At 54.6% G+C, this 16,401-nt stretch overlaps 1 protein-coding gene across 1 annotated transcript in view; it reads left to right on the top strand.

Annotated features, from left to right (window-relative positions):
- ARRDC1 (arrestin domain containing 1) overlaps window positions 1-16,079 on the top strand; it is a 39,948-nt gene extending 23,869 nt beyond the window's left edge. The window contains exons 3-8 of the mRNA XM_040083460.1: window positions 7,387-7,437; window positions 7,558-7,712; window positions 8,199-8,381; window positions 8,704-8,880; window positions 9,023-9,434; window positions 11,524-16,079. Coding sequence (XP_039939394.1) covers window positions 7,387-7,437; window positions 7,558-7,712; window positions 8,199-8,381; window positions 8,704-8,880; window positions 9,023-9,434; window positions 11,524-11,588 — 1,043 coding nt within the window. The 3' untranslated portion in view covers window positions 11,589-16,079. The remainder of the gene's footprint in view (window positions 1-7,386; window positions 7,438-7,557; window positions 7,713-8,198; window positions 8,382-8,703; window positions 8,881-9,022; window positions 9,435-11,523) is intronic.
- Window positions 16,080-16,401: the final 322 nt, after the last annotated feature.

Below are 16,401 nucleotides of genomic sequence, written 5' to 3'. Positions count from 1 at the left end.
AACAATCCCGGCTCCCAGCTGAATTTAAAAATCTTGGTGGCCTGACTAAGCAGAATTGTGAGACTTGTGCAGCTTGTTGTGTGCGAGCAGGAGGTCTCAGAGCAGCAGGTGATGCTCCTGGACAGGTGAGAGCAGCAGGATGTCCGTGGGCAGTGGTGAGCCACTAAGGATGTGCTGCTGCCAGCTCCTGGCCACACTGTGCTGCTGGGCTCAGGAGCAGTAGCTGCAGGTTCAGCCCAGGAAAACCATACTGAGGGATCTGTAGCTGCCTTGGGTCACAACCGTTTCCTCAGCACTTCCCAATTTCTTGCCTCAGTAGACCGGTTAATCCTCTGGGTTTTTTTGCAGCATTGCCATACTGCCAGATCCTGCTAATTCATTGAGAATGTCACTGGAAACTGCTGACACAGAGGCTTATGAGCAGTGGAGCCCTCAGCTCAGAGCTGGGCGCTCTGCTGCACCTCCTGTGTTACAGAAAGGCTTTTCTCAGCAGATTACCTGTGTGGAGTGCTGGAGGTCGTTCCTGCTGTGTATTTGTGTGTTTGCAGAGCCAGACTGAGTGAGTTGCTGCCTTGAAAGGGGGCATGGAACCTGCTGGGGCTGTGCTCCATTGTGCCATACAGAGCAGGAGAGCTCTCCTTGGAGCTGAAGGAGAGGCTTTCCTGGCAGCTTTGGCTGTGCTTGCTGGCAGGCTGCTATTCTGGCTCTTAGCTGCTCCCTCTGTGGCACCTGTGCCTGCTGATGGCATGAGCAAATGTGTGCATTTCCCCTCCTTTGCTGCAGTTTGTAATCCCCTGTATTAACTTCATTCACCAGAGGCTGAGTTGAGTCCTGGGCTAAAGCTGCAACGGCACAACATCACCTGAAGTGCCCTGGCACAGACTTAATGCTTCCCTTCTGACAGCTCTGGTGGAGCTCCTGAGAGCTAAAGAGCTCTGGCCCCTTGCTTGTATCTAATATTCAGTTTTCTGTCTGCAGAAGTGGATGAGGAGAGAGGGCAGGACAGGGTCAGTGGGGTTCTGGCTGCTGGGACTGCAGTGAGAGTGACATCTCTGCCTGTAGCTGGGGACTCGGGGTCCTGTGGCACAGTGCAGAGCTAGGGCTGCTCATTTCTCTGCCCCAAAGTGGAAAACACAAACCTTCTGCTTTCCTGCTCTCTGCCTGGGGAGCCTTGAGAGGAGAGTACTCAAGCTGTGCATCAGCAACACCAGAATCAGTGTAACGCAGCACCTTTGGAGGAGCTCGCCTTCCCCAGGGCCGATTTAGGCAGCAGGAAGAGACATATTGCTACAAGTGATGGCACAGGGACCAGCAGGCACCAGGTACCTTTCTGTACTCCTTGAATTGGCCAACACAGTTAATGCATCACTCGTTAAGTAGCCAGGGAGAAATTGCCATATGGTCTGGCCTGCTGTTCCTCTCCTAGAAGAATGAAAAAATCTGTGTACTCCAAAGGTGCAGCCTGTTCCCGTTCTGGCATCCAGGAGGGAGCAGAGCCTGGCAGGGACTGGTGGGGAGGGACAGGGGTTGGGGCAGGAGCCCCATTTTAGCCACTCCTAATCTCCTGTGCCTGGGGTGCAGGGACACTTTCCAGGCTCCTAGTGGTGGCTACAGAGCTGACATCCTCCTCTTTGGGGCTGCAGGGAGTGACACACAGAGCTATTCACCTCTTTTGCTGTGTGTAGCTGTGTGTGAAGCCTGGTGATGCAGAGGTATGTGTGGGTGAAGCCTGCTGAGGCAGAGGTGTGTGCTGTGCCACACGCTGTGGTTTCTGGCCTGCAGCCTGCTGTGTCACACATCTGGGCTTGTGTCCCAGCACGCCTCAGTGTGAGCCTTCACAGGAGAGGAACAAGCTTCATCTGAGTGTTGTGTGACCAGGGCACCTCCCAACTCCCTTCTGCTGTCCTGGAGGTCCTGGTTTTGTTGTGGTGGCTGTGACCCTTGCGGAGAGATGGCTGTGACTGCCTGTGACTTCCAGACAGAGACACTGTGGCTGGGGCAGCCAGCCTGGGAGGAGGATTTGGCAAGTGTCCTTGCAGTGGCACTGGCTGGAACGTGCAGCTCAGGCAGGTTTGGCCCTACCGGTGCTGTCAGACTGGGCTGTTTGCACAGAAAGCTGCCAGACAGCCCTGGGAAGGTGGGTGGGACACAGCAGGTAGGGCTGTGTCCTTGTTCCTGTGGGGTTGGTTCCTCCTGAGCCCCAGCCCTGCTCTTGTGCCAGGCAGAGGCTGCTGGAAGACATTTCCCAGCCCTTGGCCAGCTGCAGGCAGGGCAGAGTGTGGACAGGGAGCTTCCCCTCGATCTGGAGGGATGATGGCTTTGAAGGGCTGGTGATTTCTCTGGCTGCCAGCTCTGCCTGGGCAGAGGCCTGGCAGCACCAGTCAGGGAGGCTGCACTGCTCAGACCAGAGCCCAGACACTGAGTAGCTGTGGTGGAGTAAACTGGACTTGGATCATTTGTTTAACAGTGTAAATACAGATGTGGTCACTGCACCCCCGGTTGGTATGATGGTGGCAGTTTTCCCATGCAGTGGTGCAGCACTGTGCTGGTTTGCAGTGAGTGCAGGGAAACCTTTGTTTGGGTGGGAAGGGACCTTTCAGATCACCTTATTCCACCCTTGCCATGGGCAGGGACCCCTCCCACTATCCCAGGTTGCTCCAAGCCCCATACAGCCTGGCCTTGGGCACTGCCAGGGATCCAGGGGCAGCCACAGCTGCTCTGGGCACCCTGTGCCAGGCTCTGCCCACCCTGCCAGGGAACAATTCCTCCCCAATCTCCCACCCAGCCCTGCCCTCTGGCAGTGGAATCCATTTCCTGTGTCCTGTCCCTCCATCCCTTGTCCCCAGTCCCTCTCCAGCTCTCCTGGAGCCCCTTTATGCCCTGGCAGGGGCTCTGAGCTCTCCCTGCAGCTTCTCCTCTCCAGGTGAGCACCCCCAGCTCTCCCAGCCTGGCTCCAGAGCAGAGGGGCTCCAGCCCTTGGAGCCTTCTCTGGGCTCTCTCCAGCAGCTCCAGCTCCTTCCTGCACTTGGCCCAGGGCTGGGGCAGCTCTGCAGGTGGGGTCTCACCTGAGCACAGGGCACAGGGGCTGAATCCCTCCTTTCCTGCTGCCCACACTGTGGGATCAGCCCAGGGCATGGGGAGTTTCTGGGGCCAGCACACAGGGCTGGGCCACACTGAGCTTCTCATCCACCAACACTCCCAAGCTCTTCTCCTCAGGGCTTTTCTCCATCCATTCTCTGACCCAGGTGCAGGACCTTGCACTTGGCCTTAGCAAACTTCCCAAAGTCTGACAGCCTGGCAAGGTTTCTCTGGATGGCGACCCAGCATCACCAGGGAATCCAGAAGATTTGGCATCAGCCCTCTGGATCAATGCATTTCTTTTCTGTGACTGCAGTGTTCCAGGACTCCTCCATATCCAGTGGTACAAGTGACCAACCCCAGTCCCAGTGTGGAACAGAGGGGAGCAGCTGAGCCATGAATTAAGGAGACCAGACATATCGCTACTGGCGTCAGGGAAACCTCCAAGGTTCTTCTGCACTATTAGGGTGTTGTTGCTGCTCCTGCTATCTGGACTTGAGTTTTTTTCCAGGCTGTCTGGGGCAGCAGCTTCTTTCCCTCCAGGAATTTTTTGGGAGGAAGTCTCCCAAGGCCGTGCGGGGGTGGCCAATCTCTGCTGGCTTGACTCCTATCAGGGGGAAAGGCTGCTGCAGGTATGGCCCCACAGCAGAACCCTGCTGAGCCTGCTGCCTCTGCTGCCTAATGGCTTTCTCAAGGTATTTTTAGCTGCATGCAAACTTCAGGAAAAGCTTTTTTGCAGCTGAGGACACTGTGGCCTTTGTTCCGGCTTCTGGGAACGGGGAGGTGCCGGCTCAGCGTGGCTGCGGCGGCTGGCACAGCCCTGTCCCCTCGCAGGGGTTTGTGAGCTGCCCAGGAGCCCCTGTTTGAGCGGTGTCAGTGCCCCCCTCGAGCAGTGCTGAACTCCTGCTGACCTGCTGTGCCCTGCCCAGGCTGGGGAGTGCTTTGGCAAAGCCTCTGGTTCTGGAGGAGCGTGGAAAGGGCTGCTCTTCCCAGGTGCTGGGAAGGCCATGGGTCCCCAGCATGGCTGGAAACCAGCTCACCTCTGCCTGCTTCCGACAGCGACCTCTGTTGCAAAGTCCGCTTGTGAATGAAATTAGCACATTAAATGTCCTGCATTGTTAATTGAAGCTCTCTGGGCTGGAGGGGCAGGAGTGATGAGTGGTTTCCCATGGGCTGTGTGCTCCCCTTGCTGCTGGGATGCTGGAATTGCACAGGAGATGCAGCTGCGGGGTGGCTCTGGACACTCTGCCTGATGCTGCATCTCCCCTGCTGTGACCTGGGGATCTGTTCAAGGCACACGGATGCCTGGTGAGACACACGTTGCCCTGTGTCACCAACACAGTGGTTGTGCTGGACCGACACTGCAAGTGTCCCTTGCAGGGAGCTGAGGTGGCGTTTGCTCCTGTTTTTCATGGGAGAAGTACCTGGGTGTTGGCTCAAGGTCAGTCTGTGCCCTGCCCACGCTCACAGGGAAGCTGGGACAAGGGAAATTGCAGATTTTCCCTATTACAGCAAGATTAGTCAGCATCTGGAAATGGAAGCTCAGCCTTTCAGAGCAAAGTTGCCAGCTGGAGAGTTTAGAAGCAGTTGCCACTTCCCTTCCCACCTGTAATGGTGCTTGGCTTGGGATTTGCCAACTTTCCACCGGACAGTGAGCAAGAGACAGAAATTGTTTTGTAATACCAGTTGCAAATGGAGCCTTTGCTGTGCCTGTGATGGAAGAGCCTCTGCCAGGAGAAGCAAGAAGGAGCCCAGGTTACTGCTAAATATCTGCCTTTCCTCCTGTTGCAGTGGGAAGCAGGCAGGGCCCGAGCTCACGTGTGGGCTCTGCTACCTTGTCGCTCTGCCAGGCACTCTGGATCCTGCCTGTGCTTTCACAGGAGTCTCCTGTCTTGGTCAGGACCATCGGCTTTTCTTCATCTTAATTTTGTTAACCCTTGTCTGTGAAATAGCTCTGGCACTGGACTCCTTTCTGCACCAGTGGGTGCCTTGGAATGCCCACTCCAGGATACCGGGGATGCCTAAAGGTGCTTCTCTTCCCTTGGGGGGAAGGAGAGAGTGGGCTGGAAGGAGCGTGTTCCTGGGAGAGTTCATGGCCTTGCTCAGTGATGCTGTGTGAGTTAGAAACTGTGAAAGTGCTCACAGGTTCACTTCCAGCCTGACTTTCTGTTGGTGCACCTGAGCTGGGCAGGACTTGGACAGAAAGACTTGTTGGATGGTGCTGTCTGTAATGTAGAATAGGACTTCTACTTGGTGGAGTCTGTGGGCTCATCCTAAGGGTCCTGGGAAGGCTGTGAAGTTTCATGCTCCTAGCAGGAGACTCAGAATTACTGCCTGCACCTTCATGTGGGGCTCTGCAGGTCACACAGCTGGGAATTCTCTTGGAAACTCAGTGACCACTACCCTCTGGAATTTCACCTCCCTCCCTTCTGCCGGGCAGGAACAGGACTTGCTCCTGCTCCTTGTCAGGTGGAGAAGCCCTGTACTGCAATGCAGAAGCTGCACAGGACAGTCGATGTTTTCCAGTTATCCATTTCCTTTCTGAAAGCAGGGATAATGGGTATAAGATCAATGTTGAACGGTGCCCATTAAAAGACAGAAACCCTTGGGCAGCAAACAAGGGCTGGGTTCATAGAATCATTCACATTAACCAGGCTTTATCCTGGACCCAACCAGCCAAGGCACCTGCTGCACCTCACCTGGCAGCTTCACTGAGCCAGGCTGCCCAAGAGGGAGCAGGAGAGGCTGTCCCACACCCATCTCTGAGCCTACCCGGCTCTGGAGCTTCAGGCCTGGCAGCGAGGGCAGAGCCTGGCTTGGTGCCTCCACCTGGTGACAGCGCCGGGTGCTGCATTTTAGCCTACATAATTCGTGTTTGTTTGGGGAGCGGGAGGGGAATCAGCAGGGAGGTGATGGCAATGAGCAAATCTTGCTCCTCTCTTTGAGGCCAAAGTGTATAAATAGCCACCTCTGATGTCCTCCCGACTGCAGGGAGATGTTCTCCCTTTGCAGGGATCCGTGATGAGGCGCCTGTTGGATTATTTATCCTGCTGTCCCCACACTGCAGGCTGGACACGCTCACTGGGGTGTCCCTCATCCCCATGGGGTGGCTGAGCGAGCAGAGAGGCAGAGATCTTCGCTTTTTACAGCAAGAATGATGCACCAAGTCCTGCCTGGGCTGCTGTGTCAGTGGGGGGATTTACTCTTCCCTTGCCCACCTCCCCCTTCCATGTAATCCACTTAATCCCCTGACAACAGGACTCGATTACTGTCAGCCCTGCAGAGCCAGCGTTGCTAACGGGCAAGCTGCCTCCTCCTGCCTTGCAACAACAAAAGCAGCAGCCAGATCGGGGCTTTTGGTACCTCCAGCAATGATCCTACAAAGCAGAACAAACACAGCTCCATTTACTAACAACCAGGTCTCCTCTTGGCTCTGCCACTGTGAAAACAAAGCCTCTCGTGTATACACGGATTTAACAAACACGGCTAAACCTCAGTGGTTTTGTCACTGAAGGCAACTTTAGGAGCTGCTGGATCACACTGTGGGTTCAGTTCAGCTGTCACACTGCCCTAGAGGGGATCTGGGAGTGCTGGAGGGTGGATGGAGTCAGGGAGTTGGAATCTGTTGTTTCAGCCATGCACTGGATCTTGGCTCTGCCCTGTGCCCTCGAGGCTGTTGCAGAGCAGTGGTTGAAGAAAACAAGTACCGAGGTTTTAATGTTGTGGCAATATTTTTTTGAGCTCCTGTTGTCTCAGCAGCTGGGCTGAGGTATTGCAGGTCCGTTCTTGAGTCCAGGGGTGGGGGCATCTCTGGTTCCAGCTCCTGAACCCGGTGCAGTCTGTGAAGGGCTTGGTATGTGGCTGAGGGTGGAGTGGCTTGATGGCTACCAGAACTCCCTCTCCACCCTCAGACAGTGACTGTGATCTCTCACGTTCCCCTTGACTGCCTGGCAGGGGGAAGAATTGAGGAGAAAAAAGCCCACAGCAGCCCTGCTCCGTGCCCTGTGTCAATAGCCTGGGATAACCAGTTGCTGTGGCACTGGGATCCCTTAGAGCCTGCCCAAACTTCCTTATTTATGGGACATCTTACTGCAGAACCTCTCCTGTCCCAAGGAGGGTGGGTGGCAGCAGGTGCTCCTGTTGGCTCAAGCACTGCCCATCAGATCTGGAGCTGTGCAGTGGCTGTAGGCAGCAGAACAGGTGGTGTGTGACTCCCTGGGTGGTGGCCTCTGTCTCCCAGAAGATCACACATTCCAAGGTAGCAGCATCTCAGCCTGACCCACGTACACTTCACTCTTGTTTCCACAGGGGTCCTGACAGCTGGAGAGCACAACTTTCCCTTCCAGTTCCTGCTGCCAGGTAAGAGGCAGAAAAATGGCTGAAGGCCCTTCCCTGTAAGCCTTGGCTTTTGCATATACTCCCAGCTCAGAAACCGGCCTGACTCAGCCTTACGATCTCTTAATTCTCTCGCAACTCCAGCTTCTGCTCCTACGTCATTTGAAGGCCCTTTTGGCAAGGTCCTGCATCAGGTGAAAGCTGTGATAGACACACCTCGCTTCTCCAAGGACTATAAATGCAACAAGATCTTCTATGTTCTCTGCCCTCTCAACCTGAACGACATCCCTGACATCGAGGTAAGAACGAGGAGGGGCAGGGCTGGGAAATGCCAACACTGCAGCACTTGTCTGCTGTCTGAGGAGTCACTGCACGGCTGGACTACTCTGACTGGGTGCTGTGACTGTGCAAGAGCAGGACAAGGGCTCCTCATCTTTCCTGCCTCGCTGTCAGTACCTGCTCCAGGTGATTTCTGACTCTTGTGTGTGTTGCTTTGAAAGATTTATCTGAATTTTCAGCATGCAGAGAGACATGTTAGTCAACAGCTTTAGGTGCTTGGAGACACTTGGGTTTGAGGAACTTGCTTTGGAGGGGAAAGCAACTAACAGGACAATAGAACTGTGAGGCTGGAGAAGTGAGACCTGTTGTCTGTGGCATTGCCATGCTGGTTCTTTGCATCCTCTTAGATGCCAATATTTCTGCTTGCTTGTTTCCAATTTCTTGAGTGTTTTCCCGGAGGTTCTCTGACTCCCTTGAGCCAACACCTCTGTCTCTCCATCCTGCAGCAGCCCAACACCATGTCCATCACCAAGAAGTTCAACTACAAGCTTGTCAAAAGCGGCAACATCGTCCTGACAGCCACGTCTGATCTGAAGGGCTACATCGTGGGCCAGGCCATCCAGCTCCGCACAGACATAGAGAACAAGTCCGGCCGGGACACCGGCGCTGTGGTGGCCAGTCTGCTCCAGGTGGGTGTCCAGTGGGGCCATTCTCTGGCTTGTGCTGCTGCTCCACCCCATGAAGACCTCTGTGAACCTGGGGCAGCAAGGAGGCCAAATCTCCAACTCTGCTCCTCTCTACCTTCCTGGGGAAAGAGGACCTAGAACTCGCTTATCCCTGCTCAGTCTGTCACACAACCAAGGGTATTCCGGCTCTGGAACACGCCTGTTAGGTTTGTGCTTGTGCCTATTTGACAAAGCAGTGGGGTGGGTTTGTGTCCTGGCTTACATTTGTGGGAGACAGAAGACCACCCACAGTCTGTGTGAGCTGTGTTTCCTCCTGTCTGTGCAGAAAGTGGCCTATAAATCCAAGCGCTGGATTTACGACCTGAGGACTATTGCCGAGGTGGAAGGCTCAGGGGTGAAAGCCTGGAAACATGCAGAATGGAAGGAGCAGATTCTGGTTCCAGCACTGCCCCAGTCCATTCTGCAGGGCTGCAGCCTCATCCACATCGACTACTACATCCAGGTGAGTTATCCAGAGTATCCCTGGGCTGTGGCTCTGTGCCTCCTCCCAGGCTGAGCAGTGTGATGTGGGTGGTCCAGACAGCAAGTGAACCTTCCCACTACCATGTATAATGAGGATGCTGCTGTTTTCCCTTCTCTTCCAGGTTTCCCTCAAGTCTCCAGAGGTTTCTGTCACTCTCCCCATCTACATTGGAAACATTGCTGTGAACAGGGTCCCGCTGAGCCCCTCCCGCTCCATCCAGCACATCCCATCTGTGGTGGTCCCCAGTGCCCCCCCAGAGGAAGAGGAGGCTGCCACTGGCTATCACCCCATGGACAATATCTCCATCCCCACCAAAAGCCATTCCCAGCAGCAGCCCTTTAGCTACGCCCCAGGACTGAGCTTCCAGGAGATACGGGCGGACTCGGAGCAGACGGGCTCCCCAAACCACCCCACGCTCTGCCTGTCCACGGGAGCCACTGTCCCCTACTACGCTGAGGGGAACGTGGTGCCTGTCCCCACAGCCAGCTCACTCATCCTGCCCCCAGAGTACAGCACGTGGGGATACCCCTACGGTGAGCGGCGCTCCCGGGATCTGAGCTGGGGGAAACGGCTCCTACCAGCAGTCTCTGCTCGCTGGTTGGGAATTTGGGGATTCAGTCAGTCTGACTTCTCTGTGGTGCCTGAGAATCCCAGCTAGAAACCCTTCCCGAGAGCGGCCTCCTCCTGACCAGGATCAGTCTGGGGGGAGCTAGAGCAGGGCTGCTTCCGACAGCAGCAGGGCTGCTCTCTACCACAGCTGATGTCAAAGCACTGAGGGCAGGAGCAAGAATGAGGGAGAGGTCCTTTGTGTAGCTCTCAAAGCAGATTACTCCCTAGAGAGGTCCAGGGATGAAGGACAGAGAACACAACTGTGCATGAGCTTATAAATGGAGGAGGATCCAATTTCCAACCAATAGGGAGAGAACAGGGGAGGATCACAAGGCAGGGTTTACAACACATAAGCCAGTGGGGAACATAAGGGGAGGGGAACAGAACAAACAAACCAATGGGGTTTCGAGGAACACAGAAATTTCTAGAGCTGAGGGCAGGAACTCTAGCCAGGATTGACAACAGAGCAAGTGGAGCGCTAGAGAACACTCCCAAACAAGGGGCAGGTCCCAGGGCACAACAGACAACCAGACCAATGCTATAGGGGAGGGGGTACAAACCAAACTATGAATGATAAAATCACAATCAAAACACACTGCAACATCAGTCTGCTGCAGGCTGCTGTCAGAGGGGATTGTGGTGTGTCTTTGCCTGCTTTGGCCTCTGGAGGAGTCCCCTCTTCCAGCTGTAAAACCTGGCTGTCCTTCCTACATCCACACCCATGCCTGCCCTGCTCTTGTCATGAGAGGATCTCCCTGTTCTTAAATGAGCTTTCAACCTCCCACTGACAGAAAAACTTCTTGGCTTGTGGTGAGGCTGGTGGGAGCAGAGCCAGGAAAATTATGTCATTGAAATCTTCTGTCTTACTTGGGGTGGGCCTGCAGCTGCTCTGAAGCTGTGGGGGTGGGAGCTGGGAAAGTGTCCGGCGTGGAACAGCTTGGGGAAATCCCAGTGTGCTGGATTCCTGTAGTTGTGCTGGGGCAGCAGGGCCAGGTGTGTGCTGGATTGCTGTTCTGGGGCAGCAGGGCCAGGTGTGTGCTGGATTGCTGTGCTGGGGTGGCAGGGCCAGGTGTGTGCTGGATTGCTGTGCTGGGGTGGCAGGGCCAGGTGTGTGCTGGATTCCTGTAGCTGTTCTGGGGTGGCAGGGCCAGGTGTGTGCTGGATTGCTGTGCTGGGGTGGCAGGGCCAGGTGTGTGCTGGATTCCTGCAGCTGTTCTGGGGTGGCAGGGCCAGGTGTGTGCTGGATTGCTGTGCTGGGGCAGCAGGGCCAGGTGTGTGCTGGATTGCTGTGCTGGGGTGGCAGGGCCAGGTGTGTGCTGGATTGCTGTGCTGGGGTGGCAGGGCCAGGTGTGTGCTGGATTGCTGTGCTGGGGTGGTAGTGCCAGGTGTGTGCTGGATTCCTGTAGCTGTACTGGGGTGGCAGGGCCAGGTGTGTGCTGGATTGCTGTGCTGGGGCAGCAGGGCCAGGTGTGTGCTGGATTCCTGCAGCTATACTGGGGTGGCAGGGCCAGGTGTGTGCTGGATTCCTGCAGCTGTGCTGGGGTGGCAGGGCCAGGTGTGTGCTGAATTTCTGCAGCTGTTCTGGGGTGGCAGGGCCAGGTGTGTGCTGGATTCCTGCAGCTGTGCTGGGGTGGCAGGGACAGCAGTGTGTATTAGCACAGTCCTACCCAAATCAACCCCTCTCTTTGCACTGGGGTAACAGAACACTCCATGTGTTTCTTCAGCCCTGGGTTGGGGCACAGGGAGCATGGGTGATCTGGAGGTGCTGGAGGACAGGAGGACACTTGGGAAACAAAGGGAGGAACAGAACAGGACTGTGAGGTGGTGATTTTAAGCTCCATGGGCATCAGGACAGGGATGGGACTGGCTGGCTCAAGTCCTACAAACCCCATGTTCACAGCTGGGCAGGCTGTGGGGCCCTGGTGGGCAGTGTGTGTTGGTGGGTTGCACAGACTAGGGTGAAGGGCACCTCCCAAATGCCCACCATAACCTCTCTCATCCTTTTCCCCACAGAGGCACCTCCATCCTACGAGCAGAGCTGCAGCAGTGCCAACTCCAGCGTCAGCAATGGCAATTAGCCCTCCCCTGCTCCGAGCCTGCCAGCGCTGCCCACCCTGGCACCAACGGGGCACCGCCTGTGGCAAAGTCTGGTACAGCACAAGGCGTCTTCTTGTCTCTCTGGCTGCTTTGTGGGGGGAACTGCCACATCCCAGCCTGGGCTTTTTAAGTCTCTTTCTAGGGAGGGGGTAAAAAAACCAAAAAGAGCAGCCAGAGCAGCCTGCATGCATGTAGGAGGGGTCTGGGAAACTGAACTGTCTCCTGCTGCTGCACCAAGTGCTGGAGAGCTGGATGTGCCCCTGGGATGCCCTGGGCAGCAGCTTGTTCCAGTACTGTAATCAACACTAACTGCTTTACTATCAAAGCACCTGCAATGCCTTATCTGAAACACTCCTGACTTGGCACAGCTCCACTCTAGGGGAAGGCTGGTCTGTGTGGACTTTCTCTCCTCTTTTAGGGGCCGTGTGCTCTCCACAAGTGGTTTTGACAGCCCTTCCTCCTTGTCCTCAGAGGTCCTAAGGGTAGCAGGAGGTTTCTTGGAGTAAGCAGGTTCAGAAGGTCAGGGACTTTTGGAGAAGCCAAAAGCACAAGCCCTCGCTGTACTGAGCTGTGGGGGAGTGACTGGCAGTGTGAGTGGCCATGGGCACGGGGGGGGCTCGTGGGGGCACTTGCTGGTAAGCCCTGGTGAGCTCTGGGGAAGATGCTGGTGTTCCATGGGGTGCCCTTTTCCAGCACGGGAGGTTTTTCCCCACAGAGCCCTGTGGGACACAGCCCACCCTTGCTGACTGCCGGGCCCTGGCACACAGGATAACAGCACTGGTCACGCTGTGAGCGGGGCAGCCACGCTCCATGTCCCATCTCCTGCCCCTGCAGGGTGCCCTCTCCTCCCAGGCTGGAGCTCTGTGACCATCAATCACAAAAGTCTGTCTGATGCTACCTCTGAATCTGCCCGGGGGCCGTGCCCGTGGGATCCCTTCCCTCCGGGCCCACCCTCCGTGGGGCTCTCCCTGGCAGTGGCTGTCCCTGCCCAGGCCCACAAGGGTGCTGGGCCAGGGGCCTCTTGTGGCACTGGTTTGCTGTGTGTCCCCTGAGCCTGAGCAGAATGTGACAACGAACACAAACCGTGTGGGAGCTGCTGCGCTCGTCCGCAGTCTCCGCTGCCCCTGGCAGTCGGGGGAACAAGCTGGGTCTTCTTGCAATTTTTCTTTTGCGCTTTTTTCCCCCCCCCACATCTTGTTTAGCTTGTTTAGCATCGACTGCCCAAGCTGAGGAAAACACAAGCCACGTTCCCTCAGAGCCACAGGTGCCCAGCCAGGCTGGAGTTGTGGCCTCCAGACCTTTGGCACCTCAGAGCTGGTCCCCACGTGGCTGGGCAGGCAATACCTGGCACACCTTCAGGAGCATTTCCAGCTGCTGCCTCCTTGCTCAGCCACCTCTGCACAGCCCTCAGGCAGCTGGGACAGGCCCTGCTTTGCACTCTTTCTTTGCAAATGCTTTTTTATTTTATTTTTTTTAAGCATTGAACTGCTTTAAGGGTAGCGTAGCGAAGGTGCCGTTCTGAGCAGTGCTGGCACAACATGCACCGATGCTGGTAGAGTGATTGTCATTGTCCCTGAATATATATAAATATATATATATATATGAGATGAAGTTGTTTTTAATGATTGAATTCAGAAATACAAATTTTAATGCTGTATTTAATAAATTATTCTACGAGAAATGCTGTGCTTTTTCATCCATTTCTGATGCTGATCCATGTGCCTGTTCATGCCAAATCCAGGACTGCACCTTGCTGATTGCTTACAAAATGAAGTGAGTTTTTTTTTGCTCTCACCAGGAAGGGTGGTGAACTCTGCCAAGGCAACTTGGGGAAAACAAGCAGGGTGTGGCCTGACCACAGTGCCAGGCTCATGATTCCACAGGGCCGGAGGGAATTTGGCACCACGTGGGCTTAGCTCTGGAGAGAGCAGCCACTGCACTGCTGCTTCCCAGGATTTGTCCAAGTGTCCTGTGTCCTGAAGCCAGGATTTGTCCAAGTGGCCCAGGAGTCCTGGGCAGTGCTCACTGCTGCTGGGGAGGAAGGGGAGAGCAGACCCTGCCTTTAAGAGGATGGAGCTGGCATAGCCAAGGTCTGGCTGGAAGGGCTGGAGACCACAAGCCCCAGCCCTCTCCTAAGGAGCAATTTGGAATAAACTTATTAAAAGTGGAAGAAGGCTCCTCCCCACAACCCCACTTTGGTGATCCCATGGCTGAAGCATGCAGGTGTTGCCTAAATGTCACTGCAGGTAGCCTGGGGTGGGATCTGCGTCTTGGACACAAAGATCCTTCTTCATTCTCTTCTCAGCTTGTGCTTCTGCCCAGCTTCCAACGATTCAGACTCTCCTTTGCTGGGTGGTCTCATGGAATGAGCAGCATTCTTCATCTACAGTGGGTCAAAGGCTCTTCCCCAGTGCTCTTCCTCTTCCTCCCACCTGGCTGACCCTGTCTTGCCTGGCTCAGTCTGCAGCTCCCATGGCCTTCCTTGCTGTTGGCTGGAGATGAATGCAAATCCCTTCCACACCTCTGGAAAAAATCCTGTCAAAATGCCAATGCTTCTGGAGCTGCTGGGTTGGGCTGCAGGATCCTGACCCAGCCAGGCTCTGGGAGAGCGGACAGGGCTGGGACCAGGACTGGTCTCCCAGCTCCTTCTCCATCCCTGGGGCTGAGCTGCTGGTGGTGTGTCCAGCCCTTGTTCCTTGGCTGGAAAATGGGATTGCTGTTTGGTTGCTGTGGCCAGAGCTCCTGGGCTGCTTTTCCAGACTCTCAGCCAGCACCTGTCCTTGTTGCACCTTTGTTTTGGGATTGTCCTGTCCATGGTGGAGGCTGTGGGGGAGGGAGCCCTCACCCAGCCCGTGCTGTGCCCTGAGTCTCTGCGGTGCTCCTGTGCACCTTGCCTTGCTCTCCCAAATTATATTTGCTACAAAGTGGTCTTTGGGACCTCTTGCTGTACACTTTGCAAAGCAAGGAGCAAATGGGAATGCTCTTGGCTGGTGAGGAGTGTCCGTCACTGCTGCTGTGGAGGAGCAGGAAGGAGCTGGAACTACACCTCAGAGTGGTTCTCATCCTTTTGGGTGCTGTGCAGGGGCCCCTCGGCCCTGCGAGGTGGCTCTGGCCAGGGTGCAGCAGGCCAGCACCCCAGGGTGTCTCTGAGCAGCCTCATTGTGCAAGACAATTGACGTAAGAAGTGACAATCAGTGTTTTCCCACTCTCCTGCCCCGCCTTGCCTGTCCCAGGCTGTGCAGGGAAGTGAAGCCTGACACAAAGAGCCTTGCTGATGTTTTCTGGAGCCCTTTGAAATGGGTGCAGGATGGAGGGGTTGGTCCAGCTCTTCTCGAATCCCTCTGCAGGGGTGGCCCCAGGGCACTGTCAGGTGCCTTGGGGAGGGCTTTGGGTGAGCACAGAGGGGCAAACCCAGTATTTGGGTTTGGGTTTGTCTGCTCACCCTCTCCAGAGAAGATCAATCCCTCTGTTCTCTGTCCACAGCCCCTCTGGCTTCCACCTCTTGAAGTCTTGGGGAGCTCCTTTAGGCCCTTGGTCATCCCTCCCTCCTCTTGCTGAACACTGAAAAAAGAGGGAAAAAGCCCATTTTTTCTGATCACAGCTCTGGGTAAAGAAATTCAGCACGTAGAGATTCAAATTCCTGGCTCGGATTTTTTCCATAATTGTTTTTGAGTTTGTTTGAAATGGGAAGGGGGAACAGTGGGGCACGAGAGAAGCTTGTGGGTTAATTGTTTCCAAACTCAGTGTTCAATGGAAAACACCAAAAATATCATCAGTTCTTTTTTTTTTTTTTTTTTTTTTTTTCCTGCTGCTTTTATGTCCTTCATGGTTTTGTTCTTGTCCTGCTCTCCACATGTTCCACCTCTACATCTTTGGCTTTTTCAGTGTTGTGTCCTAAACTAAACTCTGCTTTGGCATCTGCTGTCCCGCTGCCTGCAGGAGATGGGGAAAGGGGGATGCAAAGGCTCTTCTTTCTTTTGGACAATGATTCTTTTTTAGCTTTCCACTGAAATTCCAGGAATTTTGTAAAAATAAATATTTTCTGCTAGGATGTTTTCCTGTTGAGCCAGCACAAGACAGGAGATACAGGGTGTTCTAGGCTCCATTTGGGTTTTACTCTATATTTTAAAATACTTGCAAGTATCTGCAACAGGAATGTCCTATCCCTCCTCCCAAGTGAGACTGGTGGGGTAAAACCCTCAAAACTTGTGCCCTTTCTTGTACCACTACTTGTGGCTGTAATTCTTTATTCCTGTGGTTCTCTTTACAGAATTTGGGGTTTTATACAAAAATTTGTGATGGCTCTGTACAACCTGAGACTTCTGTGCAATTTATAACTGGGTTTTGAAATGTAAACTCACAGTTTTCCATGTTTACCATGGCTTCTGGGGAGTATTTTTGTCCTGGATTTTAACCCCCCCAAATGTAAAGAACTGGAAAAATGTAAATAAAAATGATCTTTTTTAAGACCACGAGTGTTTTGCTCTGGGTATGTGATGATCACAAATGAGACCTCAGCTGTCTGGACGCTGAGACCTGTCAGTGAGAAGTGGTTCAGGGCTGTCAGTGGAGGCCTCCCCACTGGAGCTGGAGCTTGGAAGTTGGTTTAGAGCCGAGGTTAAAGCAAAGCCACGGCTCCTCCAGCTCGGCAGGGGAATGGCTGGGATGGGCTGAAGGAACTGTTGCTCGCTCCCATGGTGAATCACAGAATCATGGAATATTTGAGCTGGAACGAAAGATGATGAAAGATTGTCCATCCCAGCCCTGCACAGACCCCCACCAACCCCACCCTGG

This window comes from Hirundo rustica, chromosome 20 (assembly GCF_015227805.2).
Source record: "Hirundo rustica isolate bHirRus1 chromosome 20, bHirRus1.pri.v3, whole genome shotgun sequence".
In the NCBI taxonomy this organism is placed as follows: domain Eukaryota; kingdom Metazoa; phylum Chordata; class Aves; order Passeriformes; family Hirundinidae; genus Hirundo; species Hirundo rustica.
This window is presented reverse-complemented; position numbering and strand designations above follow the sequence as displayed.